The sequence below is a fragment of the Zootoca vivipara genome, chromosome 2, assembly GCF_965207765.1.
Source record: "Zootoca vivipara chromosome 2, rZooViv2.hap1.1, whole genome shotgun sequence".
Taxonomy (NCBI): Eukaryota; Metazoa; Chordata; class Lepidosauria; order Squamata; family Lacertidae; genus Zootoca; species Zootoca vivipara.
Genome location: NC_142584.1, coordinates 109,137,416 through 109,155,987, shown reverse-complemented (window position 1 = coordinate 109,155,987; position 18,572 = coordinate 109,137,416). Strand labels below are relative to the sequence as shown.

Here is an 18,572-nt window from a genome sequence, read left to right as displayed (position 1 = left end):
CACACCGTGATCAATTCCCGTCTGGAAAACAATGTCCCCACTGTGGACGGATGTGTGGATCCAGAACTGGCCTCCACAGTCACTTACAGACCAATTGTTAAAATCGTGTTTATGGAAGACAATCTTACTTGGCTATGAGTGATCGCAGAAGAAGAAGAAGAAGAAGAAGAAGAAGAAGAAGAAGAAGAAGAAGAAGAAGAAGAAGAAGAAGAAGAAGAAGAAGAAGCTAAGAATGCCTGAAGTGTCATTTTCCATATACTACCCATTGAGTGTTTAGCCAGCTTTTTCCATTAGAGCCATTGCAAAACCTTCTGACTCCAAACAGATAACAGCAAATTATATAAAGCTTTCCAATTTTGAGCCATCAGTTGACAGGATGCAACCAGTAGAAATGTACTCAGTTCTTTATTTAAAACATCTGTCTTGAAAATTGTTGATAAATCCATTTGTGGTGTACACTGAACCATTTGTTTTGTGAACAAACTTAATGAAGAAGCATATGAACTCATGTTGACAATCATGGCAATCATCGTCTCATTTCTTTGCACAACATCAACAGAGTTTAGTGTTTGCAACCCAATCCTTGGCAGAGAACTTCTATCACAAGTACTTAATTTGATAAAGTTAATCTTTCTTGTAGAAGAAGCAACGAATCCAATTAGCCTTTGGAGCAACTCTGTGAACAAGTTGTACCAGGCCATTCTCCCTTCCTATTACAGTTGGAGCAAAATGTTCTTCAAAGTTTGGGTTCTCTTCAAAGACTGGGTGTCCATTTTTTTTAAAGATAATAATCAAGTGGTTTGTTTTTCAATCCGGCATGCATAAGGCACAAATACAGGATGGGAGACACTTGGCTTGAGAGTAGTACATGTGAAAAGGATCTAGGAGTCTTGGTAGACCACAAACTTGACATGAGTCAACAGTGCGATGCAGCAGCTAAAAAAAGCCAATGCAATTCTGGGCTGCATCAATAGGAGTATAGCATCTAGATCAAGGGAAGTAATAGTACCACTGTATTCTGCTCTGGTCAGACCTCACCTGGAGTACTGTGTCCAGTTCTGGGCACCACAGTTCAAGAAGGATACTGACAAGCTGGATCGTGTCCAGAAGAGGGCAACCAAAATGGTCAAAGGCCTGGAAACGATGCCTTATGAGGAACAGCTTAGGGAGCTGGGTATGTTTAGCCTGGAGAAGAGAAAGTTAAGGGGTGATATGATAGCCATGTTCAAATATATAAAAGGATGTCATATAGAGGAGGGTGAAAGGCTGTTTTCTGCTGCTCCAGAGAAGTGGACATGGAGCAATGGATTCAAACTACAAGAAAGAAGATTCCACCTAAACATTAGGAAGAACTTCCTGACAGTAAGAGCTGTTTGGCAGTGGAATTTGCTACAAAGGAGTGTGGTGGAGTCTCCTTCTTTGGAGGTCTTTAAGCAGAGGTTTGATAGGCATATGTCAAGAATGCTTTGATGGTGTTTCCTGCTTGGCAGGGGGTTGGACTGGATGGCCCTCGTGGTCTCTTCCACACTTCCAGTACACTGATATTAGTTCGCCTGTCTTCCCAAGTGATGTGTAAAATTTTTTGGAGACACCGTTGATGGAATCTTTTGAGGAGTTGGAGATGGTGTTTGTAAGTGGTCCATGTTTCACAATCATATAGTAAGGTTGGTAGTACAATAGCTTTGTAAACAAGCACTTTGGTTTCCCTGCGAATGTCCCGGTCCTCCAACAGTCTGCACTTCAATCGGGAGAAAGCCGCACTCGCAGAGCTCAGGCGATGCTGGATTTCGGCATCAATGTTGGCCCTTGTGGAAAGATAACTGCCTAGGTAGGAGAAGTGATCAACATTTTCCAACGTTACACCACTGAGTTGGATTTGTGGTGCTGCAGAGGGGTTATTTTGTACTTGTTAGTGCAGCACTTTGGTTTTTTGGATGTTGAGTGATAGGCCAAGCTTTTCGTAAGCTGCTGCGAAGATATTTAGGATGGTTTGGAGGTCATCCTCTGAGCGTGCTCACACTACGTTGTCATCAGCATACTGAAGCTATATGACGGAAGTTACGGTAACCTTACTTTTTGCTTTCATCCTGTTCAGAGTCCAACATGGTGGCAACAGCTTTGCTGTGACTCCCCTAAGGGTCCCAACCCAATGGTTGAAGAACTTTGTCCTAGAGCTCTCAGTGACTTTGGGTGTCATTAATCCTGGTACTCTTCTGAAGTAGCTGGGTGGGTTGGTAGAACCATCTGATGATGGTTCTGCTCCTATCACTGGGATTGCTACCAGAAAGAAGTGCTGGGAGGATTTCTCCTCGCCACCCCACCTCGTGGCGCATTTGCTGTGGACCCATGCATTTTGTCTCCCATACAAGGACAATAATTATCACAGATGCTTTCATAGAATTATAGAATTGTAGAGTTGGAAGGGACTTCAAGGGTCATGAAGTCAAATCCCTTGCAATGCAGGAATCTCAGCTAAAGCATGTATGGCAGGTGACAACCCAACCTCTGCTTAAAAACCTCCATGGAAGGAAACCCCATAACCTCCTGTGGGAGTCCGTTCTACTATCAAGCATCTCTTACTGCCAGAAAGTTCTTCCTGATATTTAGTTGGAATCTCCTTTCAACTTGAAGCCATGGGTTTGAGTCCTCCCCTCCGGAGAAGGAGAAAACTAGCTTGTTCCCTCTTCCATGAGACAGCCCTTGAGATATTTGAAGACGGCTATCATATCTCCTCTTTTCCAGGCTGAACACACCCAGCTCCTTCAAACACCCCTACATGGTTTCCAGACCCTTGAACATCTTGGTTGCCCTCCTCTGCCCATGTCCCAGCTTGTCAACATCCTTCTTCAATTCTGGTGCCCACAAACTCGTTTTAATCTATGGCAATGATTGTCTTTGTGTAATGTTGCACTCTACCCTGGGTCCTTTGGAAGGATGGACAGAGTAGAAATTGTCATTATAATCCTGACACCATCCCTGTAGAGGAGGCCAATGGAGATACCCTCACATTGCAAATGCAGAAAGGCATGGCGTTTGAGGTGGGTCTGCCACTGTCATGTCTTGTTTGGCCTTGGCTTTTGCAGAAGAGGGAAACATTTGGCTATCTGCATGATGAAATCTAATTAAGTGCCTGAATGAGCTGGTGCTGACAAGCCTCCACCTTCTCCCCCTGTCATATGCTTCCCATATCTTTGGTACAATTTGCTCCTTCAATTTGCAGCTATTTTCCTTTGGTCTGTTCCAGCTTCCAAAACCGTTTACATAAAGGGAAAATGTGAGAACATTACATTCAGGCCATCACACATATTATCAATATCCAACTCCTTGAAAGATTCCATCAACGGGGTCTCCAAAACCTTTTACACATCACTTGGGAAGACAGGCAAACTATATATTTTTTCCATATAATTTTTATTGAATTTTCAGGTATGTAAAGAAAGAAAAATAATAATAATAACGTCAAAATATTCATACAACTTCGTACGGCGTTATTTGTTCTACATATTACAGTAAATATATCCAACCAATACAACCCCTCCCCGCCCTTCATCTATTATTACACTTTATCTCCATTTTCTATAAATTCTGTTGGCTTCAGCTTCCTCCTTCTTTAACAGTTGGTTTTCTATTTTCTTCTCTTTTAACTGCTCGTTCTTTTTAGTTTCCACATCTTTTTCCATTTTTTATTCTCTAAGGTATCCCTTTCTTGTTTTAAACAGCTGTAGGTATTATGTTAAGCCAGTTAGCGTTATTGTTGGTTTACAATATGTTTTCAGATATTCTCTAAATTTACACCATTCTTTTTGAGATTTCTGGTCTTTTTGATCTCTCACCCTTCCAGTTAGCCTGGCCAACTCTAGGTATTCTACCATCTTCACCCTCTAATCCTCCACCGTTGGAATGTCTGGGGATTTCTACTTCTGCGCTAAGAGTATTCTGGCGGTGGTGGTTGCATACATAAATAAATATTCTGTGGTTCTCTTTTCTGATTTCTCTCCCCATCAGTCCTAACAGAAACAATTCTGGTTTTTTGGGGAAGGTATATTTTAATAATCTTTTTAACTCATTATATATCTGTTCCCAATATGATATTACTTTTTTACACCGCCACCACATGTGATACGTATCCCCCTTCTCCAACATACATTTCCAACATCTTCTGTCTTTTTTCTTATAAATCCTAGCCAGTTTAACCGGAGTCAGATGCCAACGGTACATCATCTTCATTATGTTTTCCTTTAGTACCGTGCATGCAGTGAACTTGATATATTGATTCCATAGTTTCAACCATAAATCTATTTCTATGTTATAACCAAAGTCTATGGCCCATTTTATCATGACCTCTTTTGTTTCTTCATCTTTTGTATTCCATTCCGAAACGGGCTCATACATTTTAGATAACAATTTGGTATTTCCTCCTACTATTTCAATTTGGAATCTAGATTTTTTTTATTTTCGAAGCCGCACGGGAAGACAGGCAAACTAATGCCAGTGTACTGGAAGAAGCAAAGATCACCAGTGTCAAAGCAATGATTCTTCAACATCAACTTTGTTGGACTGGTTATGTTGTGCGGATGCCTGATTGCTATCTTACAAAGCAACTACTCTATTCCGAACTTTAAAATGGAAAGTGTAATGCTGGTGGTCAACAAAAGAGGTTTAAAGACTCTCTCAAGGTAAATCTTAAAAAAGTAGTATAAACACTGACAACTGGGAAACACTGGTCTGCAAGCTCTCCAGTTGGAGAACAGCCTTTACCAAAGGTGTCGTGGGCTTTGAAGACACTCAAACTCAGAACTAAAGGGAGGAATGTGCTAAAGAGGAAGGCATGCTTGGCAAACAATCACCAGGATCAGCTTCTACCCAGTTCACAGAATAATATGTTCTTAATGTCTGCACCAGAGCTTTCCAGACTGTGCTGAGACACGTTAAGTGTGTCGTCTGCAGAGTGTTGGTGTGTCGTGGGAACGCTCCCCGCGCTTCTCCTGGGCTGGAAAGGGGTTTGTTTAACCTCCAGTTTGCTACTAAACAGGGCTTTTTTTCTTTTAGAAAAAGAAGTGCCGGAACTTGTGGAACCTTTCTTTAGGGGCTTAGTTGGTCTTTAAGGTGCTACTGAAGGAATTTTTTTATTTTGCTTTCTTTAGGGGAGCAGCCCCGAGCGACATGCAGCAATGCAGCACCCAAAGAAGTGCCAGAACTCAGTTCCAGCTGGAAAAAAACTGAATTACCATGTCACGAAAAGATGCATGTCTAAAAAGTGTGTCACCAATATGAAAAGATTAGAAAGCACTGGTCTATTCTGAGAGTAGTACTCTAGGTTTTCAGACTGGAGTGGTTTTCCAGCCCCACTAGGGAGCTGCTGAAAGCTGAACCCCCAAAATTGAATCAAGGATGTTGTTGTTGTTGTTGTTGTTCGTGGTGACTGACTCATTTCCAGAGTACAGTCACAATTAGGAGGTTCAGGAACTCAGGCCAAAGTCATTTCTCATAAGTGCATGTAAGAAACTTTATTAAGAAAACCAAGACTTTGTCAGAAAAGCAAGGCTCCAAATAATCACACAATTGAAGACTGCTCAGAAGCCAAGGAAATAAAACTATCTCATCTGGCTGCCTAACATAGAACACTTACATGAATCATAGAAGGCTGAGCAGGAGAGCAAGGTTCTGTCTGGGGTCCGAACGGGCACTGATCATCCCGTCGCGATGAGAGCTTCCCCATACCGGCCCCAACCCAGATTTAAGAGACATCTGCGTTTGAACTCATCACTCCCGAATTTTCAGCAGATTTCTACACAAACCAACAAGCTAGCACAGTATACCACCCTAAACCTGTGGATCTCAGGGCAATTCACAACACAGATGCTCAGCTTTGATTGGCATTATTATTAATTAAATTTCTATACTGCCCTTCGTCTGAGGATCACAGGGCAGTTTAAAATAGAAAAACACAAAAATACACACAGTAACAAACAATACCCCCCTCCACAATTTACAAAGCCAAAGATTGCTTAATCAGCCAATGGCTAATTATTTTACTCATTCTCTCACCGTCTCTCTCTTTTTGAGCAAATCTAGCCATTTAAGTTCCTCATTTTTCTAGCCCGGTGCTATTTCGCTTTCAGACCAAGGGAGCCAGCGTTTGTCAACAGACAGCTTTCTGGGTCATGTGGCCAGCATGACTAAACCGCTTCTGGTGCAACGGGATGCCGTGACGGAAACTAGAGCGCATGGAAACGCCGTTTACCTTCCCGCTGCAGCGGTACCTATTTATCTACTTGCACTGGCATGCTTTCGAACTGCTAGGTTGGCAGGAGCTGGGACAGAGCAACAGGAGCTCACCCCGTCATGGGGATTCGAACCACTGACCTTCCAATCGGCAAGCCCAAGAGGCTGAGGGGTTTAGACTACAGCTCCACCCGCGTCCCAAACAAAACCTCAACGTGGTTTACAGAAAGAATAACGCGTTAAAGTTACTGGTACAAAAGTTAGTTAAAAACAAGTATTTAAAACATTCAGAAAATAGTTAACCTCAACAAAAAGCTAAAACCAGATTGAAAAAGACCTCTGGTTTCTTTTAAATCTTTTTCTTCTTCTATAGTCTCTCCATGGGCTCAGTCACCATCAGCACTCTATAGGCATCTAGGTTCTGTAAGCTTTTAAGTCACCACCTCTCTAAAATGTTATTTTCCTTGTTTTGCTGATAAGACTGAAAAGCATGATCACTCCAGCTTCCAGTTAGTGGAAATATACAGTCTATGTTAAGAGGGCTTACATAATTAGCTACCTCCAACACTAGGTGGTGCTGTAACATTATTCTAGTTAAACGTTTACATACTCTGGTTTCTCTTCAGAGCATATAAATCTCTCCCCGCCTTTTAATAGTAAACGTTTACCTTTTCTCTTTTCCTGTCCGAGCTTAGCAACTCTACTGGAACTCCTGGTTCCTGTTAAAGTTTATTTATTGAATTTATACACTGCCCTACAGTGCTTTTTTTTCTAAAAATATGTTTAGGGGAACACTCATTTTCCTACTCATACTGAAATACTTCCCCTCAATAAGGCCAAGCTTAGATTCACAAAATGTTTAGGGCTATGTGTATCCCTGCGCCCCCCCCCCGCCCCAGAAAAAGCACTGCTGCCCTATATCTGGGGGTCTCAGGGCTGTTCACAGAGTAAAATCAAGAAATAAAACCACAAAATACATAATAAAAGTAAAAACAACAACCCAATAGCCCCCCCACAAAAAAAACACATTTAGAAAGGGCATAGGATGTAAATCAGGTTGCACAGTTGTTGCAATGTTTTTAAGTGCTAGTGGGCAGGATCCTTACCTGCTCCACCCCTGCAGGCCAACTCTGACAGGTGGGTGGGGGCCACCCTGCGTCACAATTACATTGGGTGATGTGTTTTCCTTTGTTCAGGTGGTCTGAAATCAAAGCACCTGAGCAAAGCACCGAGCTGATCAGCTGTGGCTGCAAACTCTGCTTCCGGCACAAAGCTGTGTTGTCTTTGCCTGCGTCATGCTTGATGTGGATGTCAAACATTGTATCAGCCATAAAACCCCCCCCCCCCACTATTTCTGTTACATTGACTGAGCTTCCATCCACCTGTCTTAGCTCACAGATGGGTATGGTATCTGCAACGAGGAAAAAGAAAGTCCGGCTTGAAAATCGTTAAGATGCCCTTTCACAGTGGCATCGGCGGTGCTCCTCCGACAGCTCAGCACCTCAGGCAGGCCCCCGGCTCCACCCAGAAAAAGGGACGGAGGTTCTGCCCGGAGAAGGAGGCTGAAGGGAAAGCGAAAATCAAGTGGTTGGTATTGGCGTCAAAAAATTCCACACGCTCCTCTTCATAATCCAAGCAGACCCGAATCTTTCTTGGGTTGCGCTTCAGGCTCACTGGGGTTGGCTTAGGAGAGGTGAAAGCCCAGAGCTGATAAGGGGGGGATGAGTCACTTGATGGCTTCCCTATGGCCCAGATCCCCTGGTCAGGACTAGGGATGAAGTTCCCCTTCCTCCTGACTGTGTCTTTGGCGACCCCCAGGGCCCACATTTCTCCTCCTTGAATCACATGCACCTCCCACCAAGCGTGCCCTGATGTAAATACGTTATTTCCCAGCACACAAGGCTCTAGGCTAAATCGCCCTGGGTTGCTGGGCACGTCCTGCTCCTCTTCTCCGCATCTCACGCTGATCTGGTCGTTGGACAGGACGAGGAAGGCGTTTGACGTGTCTGGGTCCAGAGTTACTTCCGCTGCAGGGGGAAGGGGGGAGGAGAGAAAGGAGGAGACGACTCAGTGCTGGAGAGCAAAATGAGAGTTGTTGGAGGAGACTCCCGCCTCCTCGCCACCCCGAGCTACAACTCCCAGAATGCTTTAACAACCAACACCCTCTATTTTATACGCAACAGCAGCAGCAAGAATTTTACTTGCAAAATATTGGAAAAAAGAAGAAATCCCAAAAATTGGAGAATGGCAAGAGAAATTATTAAATTATGTGGAATTAGCAAAATTAACAAACGCACTCAGAGGGGGTAATAATAAAAAATTTGTTCAAAACTGGGGAAAATTTGGCGAATATCTCAAAAAGCAGTGCCCCATGATAAAAACCTGGATTTACTTCTAACATTTCGTACAGATTAAAGATTGAAAACTAAGTGAAGCAGCGCAAAAAGGTATAAGACTTTTAGTCCAGAAAGAAGACAAGTGGAAGTCGGTTTATAAATGAAGGATGGATATATTGGTTTATGAAACATAGTTGATTCAGAAGAGATATTGGAGATAATAACTTTGATTTATGTATAATTTTTGATTAATGTTTTAGTTTATTTATCTGGTTTATTTGGAATATTTGTATTATTTTCTTTGTGTTATTTTATTATTATTAGTTCTTATGTTTTGTATTTTTAACCTTAATAAAGATTTATTAAAACAACAACAACAACCAACACCCTCTTCACAGGGAACTATGGAAACTGCAATGCAGGAATACGCAGCTGTCCCACATGGGGATTGAACCTGCAACCATGGCATTATCAGCGCCACACGGAGCTATCCAGGCCAAAGTGCCTTCTGTCGCAGCATCCCATTCTCATATCAGCCTACCAGGCTCCCACAGAAAGCCCAGGCAGGACCTGCGTGTAACAGCAACCTTCTACAGAATTTGTGCTTTGTGTGTGCGCACAGGTCGGGAGATAGAGCCTTCAGCTCCCCACGTCTACTTTGGCCCTGAATTTTCTGGCTCTACCTTCATAAACTGCATCCAGATAGTTACCTTTGTTGGCTGCTGGTTTCACACACCATGCTACGTGGAAGGGGGGGGGGAACAAAACAAAAGCAAATTTAGAGTCAAGACCATTGTGCATAGGTAGTTGTTATTATTTTAAAACCAACCAAGAAAACTCCCATTCCACACTCCTCATAAAGAACACCCCTGCTGGATTATGTCAATGGCCCATATAGTCCTGCATTTTGTTCCCTACAGGGGCTGGCCAGGTGTCTCATTGAGAAGACCATAAGCAGGACAGGAACACAACCACACACCCTCCCAACTCCTGGCATTCAGAGGCATATGGTTTCCAAGTCCTGGACTGCAAAATCCGGGACTGGCAGCCGTGTGACACCGGAAGTTGCATCGACGTAACTTCCGGTGTCGCTTTGCCCTTCTATGGGCACCAAAAATGGCCGCCGCCGACACCGGAAGTCGCGTCTACGCACTTCCGGACATGCGTAGATGCGACTTTTGAAGCCGGCGGCGGCCATTTTTGGTGCCCATAGAAGGGCAAATCAGAAAGAAAAAAATGGCTCCCGACAGGAGAAAATAACGGAGAAAAATGGGAGACGAAGTGATACGGGGGACCACCGGGAAAAGGTAAGTAAAAACGGGGGTTTCCCAGGGAAAACGGGGTACTTGGCAGCTATGATGGTTTCTGATTCTGGAGCAACTCTGCAGCCATCATGACAAGCAGTGGACTTGTGACAGCTTTAGCCTCACAATGTTGCATAGCTTTTACTATAATTTTTTGTTCCCTTTTCCTGATTTTACCTCTATGCTTTGCATCCTTCAAAATGTGTAAGTCGCTTAGCGAGATTCTGCAGCAAGTGACTAATAAATTGAACTGATGACAACAGCTCCAGACTGGCACAGCGGAGGGGGGCGCGCGAAGGATCAGGCCCCTCAGGGGAGCCTGTGGGGCTGTGGGTTGGTCCAAAGCCTCCATCGCCCTGCTTTGGATGAAGCACCTTATTTTGAGGCTTGGCAATGGCTACTGCTGGCACTGGCAGTGACATGATTGGCGGCAGCTTTCTGCCTGATCTCGGTGTGCTTGGGCTGCCGGAGTGAAGTGGCAGATCAGCAAAGGCAAGAGGGCCCAAGGTTTCTCACTCCTGTCGAAGAAAGTCTTTCTCAAGAACTGAGCTGAGAGGCAACTTCTTGACTCTCTCTGAAACCCAACTCCCAATCTACATGTCAGCCCCTGATAAATCCCAGGAAATAGATTACCTTTGTCCAGAGCGTACTCTATGGAATCTGTTGGGGGGGGGGGAAGAGTGACACTTAGACTGTCTTACACAGGCTAACAGTTCATTTTGGCATTTCTTGAAGAAGAAGAACCCAGCAACCCAATACCCCCCTCTCTCTCTGCCACCCACAAAATCCTCATTAATTCATACTGTATGAACTACTTTGTTGTTGTCCCAGCTTGGTCCCAGCTCCTGCCAGGCGCGGTTGTGCGGCGCCTCCCCTGGCGCCCTGCGCCACCCGGCCTGGCCGTAGGGCTGGCCCTGTTTGGGGGGTTCAGGTCAAAGTTGTAGGGCTTTTTTAGGGGGGGAGGAAAGCCCCGTTTCTTTGGGGTGCAGGGCAAAAATGTTGAGCTTTTTTTAGGGGAGCCAAAGTTGTTGAGCTTCTTTGGGGGGAGCCAGTGATCTACCACAGACGTCCAGTGATCTACTGGTAGAACATAATCTACCTGTTGGACGTGCCTGCCATATAGCATATATTCAGCACAAACAAGAGTGACAATTTGTTGTTGACAATGGACAGCTGGACATATAAAGGGTCCCATTACCTTCAGTAGCTTAGGGCCTCATCAAACTTAAATCCGGCCCTGAGGGCGGCATACAAATTTGATAAATAATAAAAATCCAGCACTCTCATCCCAGTGCACCTGCACAGCCCTGACTTCTCTGTCATCCTGCCCAGGTATGTTGCAGCAACACCTTTGTTAGGAGGGAGACTGAGTGGCTGAACCCCTCCCCTGCACATCAGCCAATCCTGGAAGCAAGCGCTGCAAATAAATCTATGGGCGACTAAGTCCCCGCCAATATAAGTCCACAGTACCTTGACACTTCTTCAAAGCTCTTTCCAGAGCAGAGGTTTTCTGGGAATAAAGAATGAGTCTGTCTTCCCAAAACGGGGTAAGGTCCGATGTGTGGCATACTTCTTGCTTCTCCTCAGACCTGGAGAAGATGATGGTCAAGTTCAAAGACAACTTTCTTTTTAAACAAGATGGAGCACTTTCAGAAGAGTTGGAAAACAAAAAGGGGACAGGAACGTACCTGAGCAAAGTGCCTTTGATGTCCTGTAAGGGAGAAGACAAGTGGGTCTCAGGTATATGTATTTATTAAATTCAGATATCACCTTTCGGCCGAAGATCAAAGGGTGGTTTACGGTATTTAAAAAAAACCACACAAAAAAATTTGAAAAAACAGAAAACAAAAAATACCTTCCAGACACATTTAAAATGCCATGGATTGTTCCCTTATTTTAAACAGAGGATACACATTTGTCCTCCCATTTATTTTTGATATGTGGTGGTGGGTTTTCTCTTTTGTGTTTTAACAGAACACCACTGGAGGATAAATGAGCTTTCACAAACTGCTATTTTATGGAGGTTTTATTGTTTGTTTAGTTACTGAGCCTTTAGTGAAAAGCTCTCTCCTTTCACCTTGTGCCCCTAATTGCTTCCTAATCAACAATTAGTCAATTCTTGTTCACCAGGGAGTTTCCTGGAAAGGACGGCTTTAATTACTGGCTCCATCTCATTTTTTTGGTTTTGCCATTGCAAAAAAAAGAAGAAGAACCACAATTAAAAAGCAAAACATAAAAAGAAGAAGGGAACAGGAGAGAGCAGGAAACAATTAAGGGGCAATTAAGACAGGATTAAGGGACAGGTGGCACTGTGGGTTAAACCAAAGAGCCTAGGGCTTGCCGATCAGAAGGTAGGCGATTCGAATCCCCGCGACGGAGTGAGCTCCCGTTGCTTGGTCCCTGCTCCTGCCAACCTAGCAGTTCGAAAGCACGTCAAAGTGCAAGTAGATAAATAGGTACCGCTATAGTGGGAAGGTAAACAGCGTTTCTGTGTGCTGCTCTGATTCGCCAGAAGCGGCTTTGTCATGCTGGCCACATGACCTGGAAGCTGTACGCCAGCTCCCAGTCATGACTGGACCTAATGGTCAGAGGTCCCTTTACCTTTAAGACAGGATGCAACCGTAATGCTTCTGTGGTCCTAGGAAGTGATTAGTCAAACCTTGGTTTCTGAACGTCTCGGCTGCCAAACGTTTCAGAAGCCGAACACCGAAAACCCAGAATCGAATGCTTCCATTTTCGAGCGTGCCTCGGAAGTTGAACGACTTCTGAGGCGCGTTTCCTCAATTTCCCCCATTGAACTTGCCGACAGCCCTTTGATCCTGAATGTTTTGGAAGTCGAATGGACTTCCAGAACAGATTACATTTGAAAACTGAGGTTCTACTAAGGTCATGAAAGGGAGCTTTTAATGAACACTGCAGGGGATCTTTGCTGAAGGGGAGAAACGTTTGAAAATATTACATAAGTAAGTTGGCCATGAGGTCCAATATGGCCTGATAATATAGAACATGTTTTTCTCTGTGTGGAACCACCATTTCAAATTCAATTCCAACGAATGGAATGGTGATGTCTGTGCAGTGAAAATGTTCCCAAGGGAGCAAATTGCTATTCCCAGGACCACATGTTGTGGTTCAGGGACATCTCCCTTCCCTAGAGAGGTCTGCTTGTTTTAAACCTCACCTGCAGGAATTCATTGGCTGGTTGCTGAAGCTTCCTTTCCATCTCTGTGATCAGGTTACCGAGATGAGTAATCTTGCCAGAGAGCCTGGCGAGATCTGTTTCCCGGGTTTCCTTTATCTCCTTCTCCAGATTTACCACATGGTCAAGCAAGAGGCTTTTTCTTTCTTCTAGCAAATTCTGAATTGGCTCAAAAGCACAGCTGATCTTCTGCTTCTCCACTTCTAGCTGTTTCTGAGGGAAAGACAGAGAAATCGAGGAAGGGACAGCAGTGGAAGATGGCGATCAATCAAGAAAAAGGATCTTGTGGCCTGTAATGAATGTATTAGGCGCATAATGACCATTCCCCACATAAAGGGGAGGTGCATTTTGCGCAGTCACGCGCAGCCCCCTGGGATCCCTGAGGCAGCCCTGGAAGTTTGGAAGCCGGCGCCGCCTACCTGGGCTGGATACTGGTGTTCTCCGCCCACTCAGTTAGCCATCCAATCCAGCTCAGGGAGGCGTGCCGGGGGGATTGGCCAGGTAGGAACAGGTAACCTTACCTTGCACACGGTGGAAGTTGAGCCATTCTCGGGAAGCAGCCAGCGGATTCAGAGCTTTCCCACCCTCCACTCCCTATATTAATACTTGCATTACAGGTTATTTCCTTCCACAGGCGTACACGCACGCAGGCGCTGCTACGACAAGGCTGCTGTTGAAGGGCCGGAAAGGACTTTCCCTGCATTGGCAGGTTTCGCTTTTCCCGTAGCAATTCGTCACAACTTGGTGGATGCAGGCCTTGGGCGGAATCCTTTAGTCATTTACATTAATGGGCGGGGTGTGGGGCGGTGACCTCCCCGCCCCATTGCGGCGGCGATAACAGGGTTCCTGTAAATGGGGCAAGGGGGGGCATTGACCATACGCATAGGCCGTCCTTGCCCTCCCCCTCCAGCGGCTGCAATTGAGGGGGGCGGGCTATCTGCTTGAACATATGTTCTCCAGAGTTAGCCCAACCCCCACACATGCTGGACAACCCTGAAAATTACCCCACCCCCGGTTGGGGGGCTGGGAGGGATATATGCCCAATGCCTAAGCCAAGGTCTCCCTACATCTGAATTCTTAATAAAGTTGTGGCCAATTTTAATCCCATCAAAACGTGGTCTTGTGTCGTTATTCCGCTCGGGGGCTGCCCGGGGTTTTGGGGGACTCCGCCTGACTGGGCAATACCTATTTATGTGTTGTGGATATTGAAAAGGGTTTTCTCCTTTGTTTTTTTTTTAACAAAGTCTCTGAGCTACAATTGTTCAGCGAGGGACAAGTTAGTGGGATCTCTTCTATCTGCTTTTCATTTTCAAAATAAACAAGTTAAAGTAAAGCTGCTGATTTGCTACTGAGCCAGGTTCACAATTATTACAGTAATTCACAAAGCGGTAAACCATACTGATTGGAGCGGTGGTTTTGCTATAGAAATTTCGATATTAGATTTTGCTATCGTTGCTTTGCGCATTTTCTCTATAGGATTATGCACCGGTAAACGATTTGATTCCTTTGTGTCTGCATTTTTGCAACTCTCCCTGTGTAAACTACACATTCCTGTCTTATCTGACCCTACAAGGGCAGAGATGGGGAGTCAGGGTGTTTTGCTAGGATGTTTTGAGTTAACACTGGAGCGTGAGGCCAGGAATGACAATAGCCCCTCACTGAAGTGTGAAAGAGGAGACCAAAGTTGATATCAGTGTGGAGCCATGTGGTTTTGCATCTCTTGACCTGTAACCTATTTTGATATATGCAATGAGGCTCTATAATGTGCGTCAAACCCTAGAAAAGCTTTCAAATGTTCCTTTAAGGCAGTCTTTTCTGGATAGCAAGCCTGCCCTTTTGTGCAGCAGCTTTAATAAACCAGGTCCCCACAAAATACTTTGCTTGCTACTCTCTTGGTTTTGCGACTGTTTAAAGGTTTATTCCCTGACCTGTGCCAGGATCAGTGGTATGATGACTTGAGCTCCCAGCCAAGCCTGCAATATGCATAGAATCATAGAATTGTAGAGCTGGAAGGGACACTGGGGCCATCTAGTCCACCCCCTGAAATGCAGGAATCTCAACACACAGTTCTCCCTCCAATTTGAAACCATGCCAGAACCTGTTTAGCTTTGCAAGTGTGCTAGCAGTTTTATTGGTTCCGATTTAAAGAAGAGTTAGAGCTGGGTATCATCCGCATACTGGTAAATACCCAGCCCAAACCCCCAAACCTCCTAGCAGCTTCATATAGATGTTGAGAAGCATGGGGGGACAGGACAGAGCCATGAGGCACCTCACAAGCACAAATATTATATATATAATTTTCTGTTTTGCAATTTAGAATATTCAATTAAATAGCCTTAAAATATCAATGACTTCCCTTCTTCTCTTTCCATTGTTCATTTTGCGTAACATAAACTCCTGCATATTTTATATAAACTAAACCATTCAGTATTCCATCAAAACTTATTTACACTGTTGAATTTATCTTAATGTGCCAACGTTTTCAAGTGTACACAATTCCCCCCCCCCATATATTCAATAAACATTTTCTCAATCTTCATTAAACGTTTCCAGTGTGGTATAGTGGTTAAGAGCAGTGGACTCGTAAAGTGGTGAACTGGGTTCGCGTCCCCGCTCCTCCACATGCAGCTGCTGGGTGACCTTGGGCTAGTCACATTTCTCTGAAGTCTCTCAGCCTCACTCACCTCACAGAGTGTTTGTTGTGGGGGAGGAAGGAAAAGGAGAATGTGAGCCGCTTTGAGACTCCTTCGGGTAGTGATAAAGTGGGATATCAAATCCAAACTCCTCCTCCTCCTCCTCCTCCTCCTCCTCCTCCTCCTCCTCCTCCTCTCTTATTCTGTGTGTAATACAGGTGAAACTCGGAAAATTATAATATCATTGAAAAGTGCATTTATTTCAGTAATGCAACTTAAAAGGTGAAATCAATATATGAGATAGATGCATGACATGCAAAGCAAGGTATGTCAAGCCTTTATTTGCTGTAATTGTAATTATTTGTCGTTAGGCGGTTCAATTATAAATAGAATGTAATTAATGAAATGTAATAGCGATGTTTATTTTTGTATATTGTAACTATTTTGTTTTGTTACTGTGGAATTTCCAAAAGAAAGCATTTGTAAAAATTAAAATAAAAAAAATAGCAAGTTGCATTACCGAAATAAATGCACTTTTCGACGATATTCTAATTTTCCGAGTTTCACCTTTGTACAGTTAGCTGGTTTCTGCACTTGCTCATACACCTTTCTCTATCCTCCAGCCAAACACACGAAGGAGCACAATCAGAATTCAAGGACACATCCCAGCCAGGAAAAAAAATATGTTTGAGGGGTTCAGCAGGGCTAGTGAGGGGTGTGGCCTAAGCAGGGGAGGGGAGGAGGCTTAGTGCGAATTCCAACGATGTCTGTACAAGTGAGTTGGACCAATTCATGGAGGAGAAGGCAACCCATGGCTCCTTGACCAGGATGGTGCTATGTTCTGCCTCCAGTTGGAGATAGCATGCTTCTGTTGCTGAAAACTGAAGGAGGGGAGATTTGCTCTGGCCCTCGGGTCCTACGTGTGCGCTTCCCCCAGGCATCTGGTTGGCAACTGGGAGCACAAGATGCTGGATTAGGTGGGCCAATGGCCGGATCCAGCAGAGAGAGCTCTTCTTGTTCTGAGATTCCACACTGCCGCCCTTAACAGTCATGAGAAGAAACACTTACCAGATATTGTGAGCTTCTGAGGTCCTCAGTCATTCTGCGAGATATAAAAGCTTCACTACTTTTCTCCAGGGATTTCAGACAGGCCTTGATTTTTTCCTGTGCAAAGAAACGAGAGGCTGTGTGGAAGCTGGAGGATGAGGTCATCCTCCGATACCAGTCGGTGGTATCTTTAGGAAACTTTCTCTGATCTCTTGGATCACCCGTTTGCCAACTTTCCCTTTTAGTTAAGCATTGTTTAGCCTACTCTTCAGACAAAGAGGCTCCCAGACACAGCACAAAAAGGAAAAATAGGTGGGCAAGCAAGGAAGAGGAAAACAAGCAATATTTAATATTTTTTGCGAAGTTGTTTTAAAGACTAGATTGTAAACATTGTAGGGAAAGAAGAAGTCAAATGGAGCTGATCTCTCAGCGGAGCCACAGGATTTTTAAAGCCACCACAGATCAAATTAACTGAAAGCACAACACACAATATATCAGCCTTTGCCCTCTCATCTGATGGGAGTCGCAGTCAAAAACATTTGGAAAGCACCAGCTCAATAAGGCTGCAATGTAGGAAACAATAAAAATAATAAGTTGCACACCCAATACACAAATAGACACACTATTTTTTTTAGCGTCAACAGATTTCAGAAACAAGAACCATTTCCGCAAGACGCCATTCCTGAAATTGCCTAATTGCCGTACAAGTTGGGTATCTTTAACACGGTACGAGATTCTGACATTTTTGTGGCAAACGCTCTGACACAGCTACCCCCCCCCCCCCGGAAGTTCGCAAACAGAAAACCATTTTAGGAGTGAATTGCTGGTCTTATTTTGTGTTGTTTTATCATATTTGCGAGTTGCTTTACACAAAAAGAGAGACTTGGCATCAAAATAAAATGCAAATAGATTAGATAAATCAAAAGCCGAATTCAAGACAACAAACTGTACACGATACCTAAAATGCTCCTCCAGCAATGTCGTAAGGAGGCCAAGTCCGCTTCCTACAGCACAGCAGCCAACTCCTATAAAATATTTGAGGGGGCTAAATCCCCCCAAAGTTGATGGGCATCGCCGTTCAAATGGCATGTGTGTGCTGCGTCTTGTGATCAATTAAGTAGCCCGGGGCTTACCTGGGCAACCCCAAATTTTTATTCCAAGTTGGCGACCCCTGCCCTACGGAACCTTTCAAAGTGAAAACAAGGATGTTTGCTCCTGGTACCTATCAAACGTGACCATTTCTTACCTTATACTCTGTGGCAACGTCTTCCGCCGGCACCACAACGTGATGCTTGTGCTGCCTGGTCCTGTCACACACCAAGCAGACGAGGGCGGCGTCTTCCTTGCAGAAGAGGTTCAGGGGCACCTGGTGCTTCGCACAGACCCCCTGCTTATTCTTCTGCAGCCTCTTGACCGTTTCTATGACGTTAGCCAGCTGCCGGTTGGGCCTGAAGTTCCTCTGCTGAACTATTTCTCGGCACTGGGGGCAAGGGATGTCTTTGCCACATGCCCTACAGTACTGAGTGAGGCAGGCGTGGCAGAAATTGTGGCCGCAGTCTATGGTCACAGGATCTTTGAAGGAATCCAGGCAAATGGGACACGTGAATTCATCGCAGGAGTCCATGATGGGGACTCGCAGCTGCAATGGCTGACTCAGACTAAACACCTTCCACTTTCACTTTTCCAGCGCAAGCTGCAACGTGATCTTTTCCTTTTCTGATAAGCCAGAGCGAGGAGGGCAGCAGGCCAAAGGCATCCTCACAGAGCAGTGATCACTGGCAGAAGCTGCGGCCAACCAAACCAGCCCAGATTAGCAGTGAAACCCAAAAAT

At 44.6% G+C, this 18,572-nt stretch overlaps 1 protein-coding gene across 1 annotated transcript; it reads right to left on the bottom strand.

Annotated features, from left to right (window-relative positions):
* Window positions 1-5,497: 5,497 nt before the first annotated feature.
* Window positions 5,498-18,399, bottom strand: LOC118080998 (zinc finger protein RFP-like). The gene is made up of 8 exons (XM_088662726.1): window positions 17,988-18,399; window positions 16,763-16,858; window positions 13,044-13,274; window positions 11,554-11,576; window positions 11,336-11,454; window positions 10,499-10,525; window positions 9,272-9,301; window positions 5,498-8,252 (listed from the first exon to the last, which is right to left on the bottom strand). Exons 1-8 carry the CDS (start codon window positions 18,363-18,365, stop codon window positions 7,720-7,722), a joined length of 1,437 nt encoding a protein of 478 aa, XP_088518852.1. The 5' UTR covers window positions 18,366-18,399; the 3' UTR covers window positions 5,498-7,719.
* Window positions 18,400-18,572: the final 173 nt, after the last annotated feature.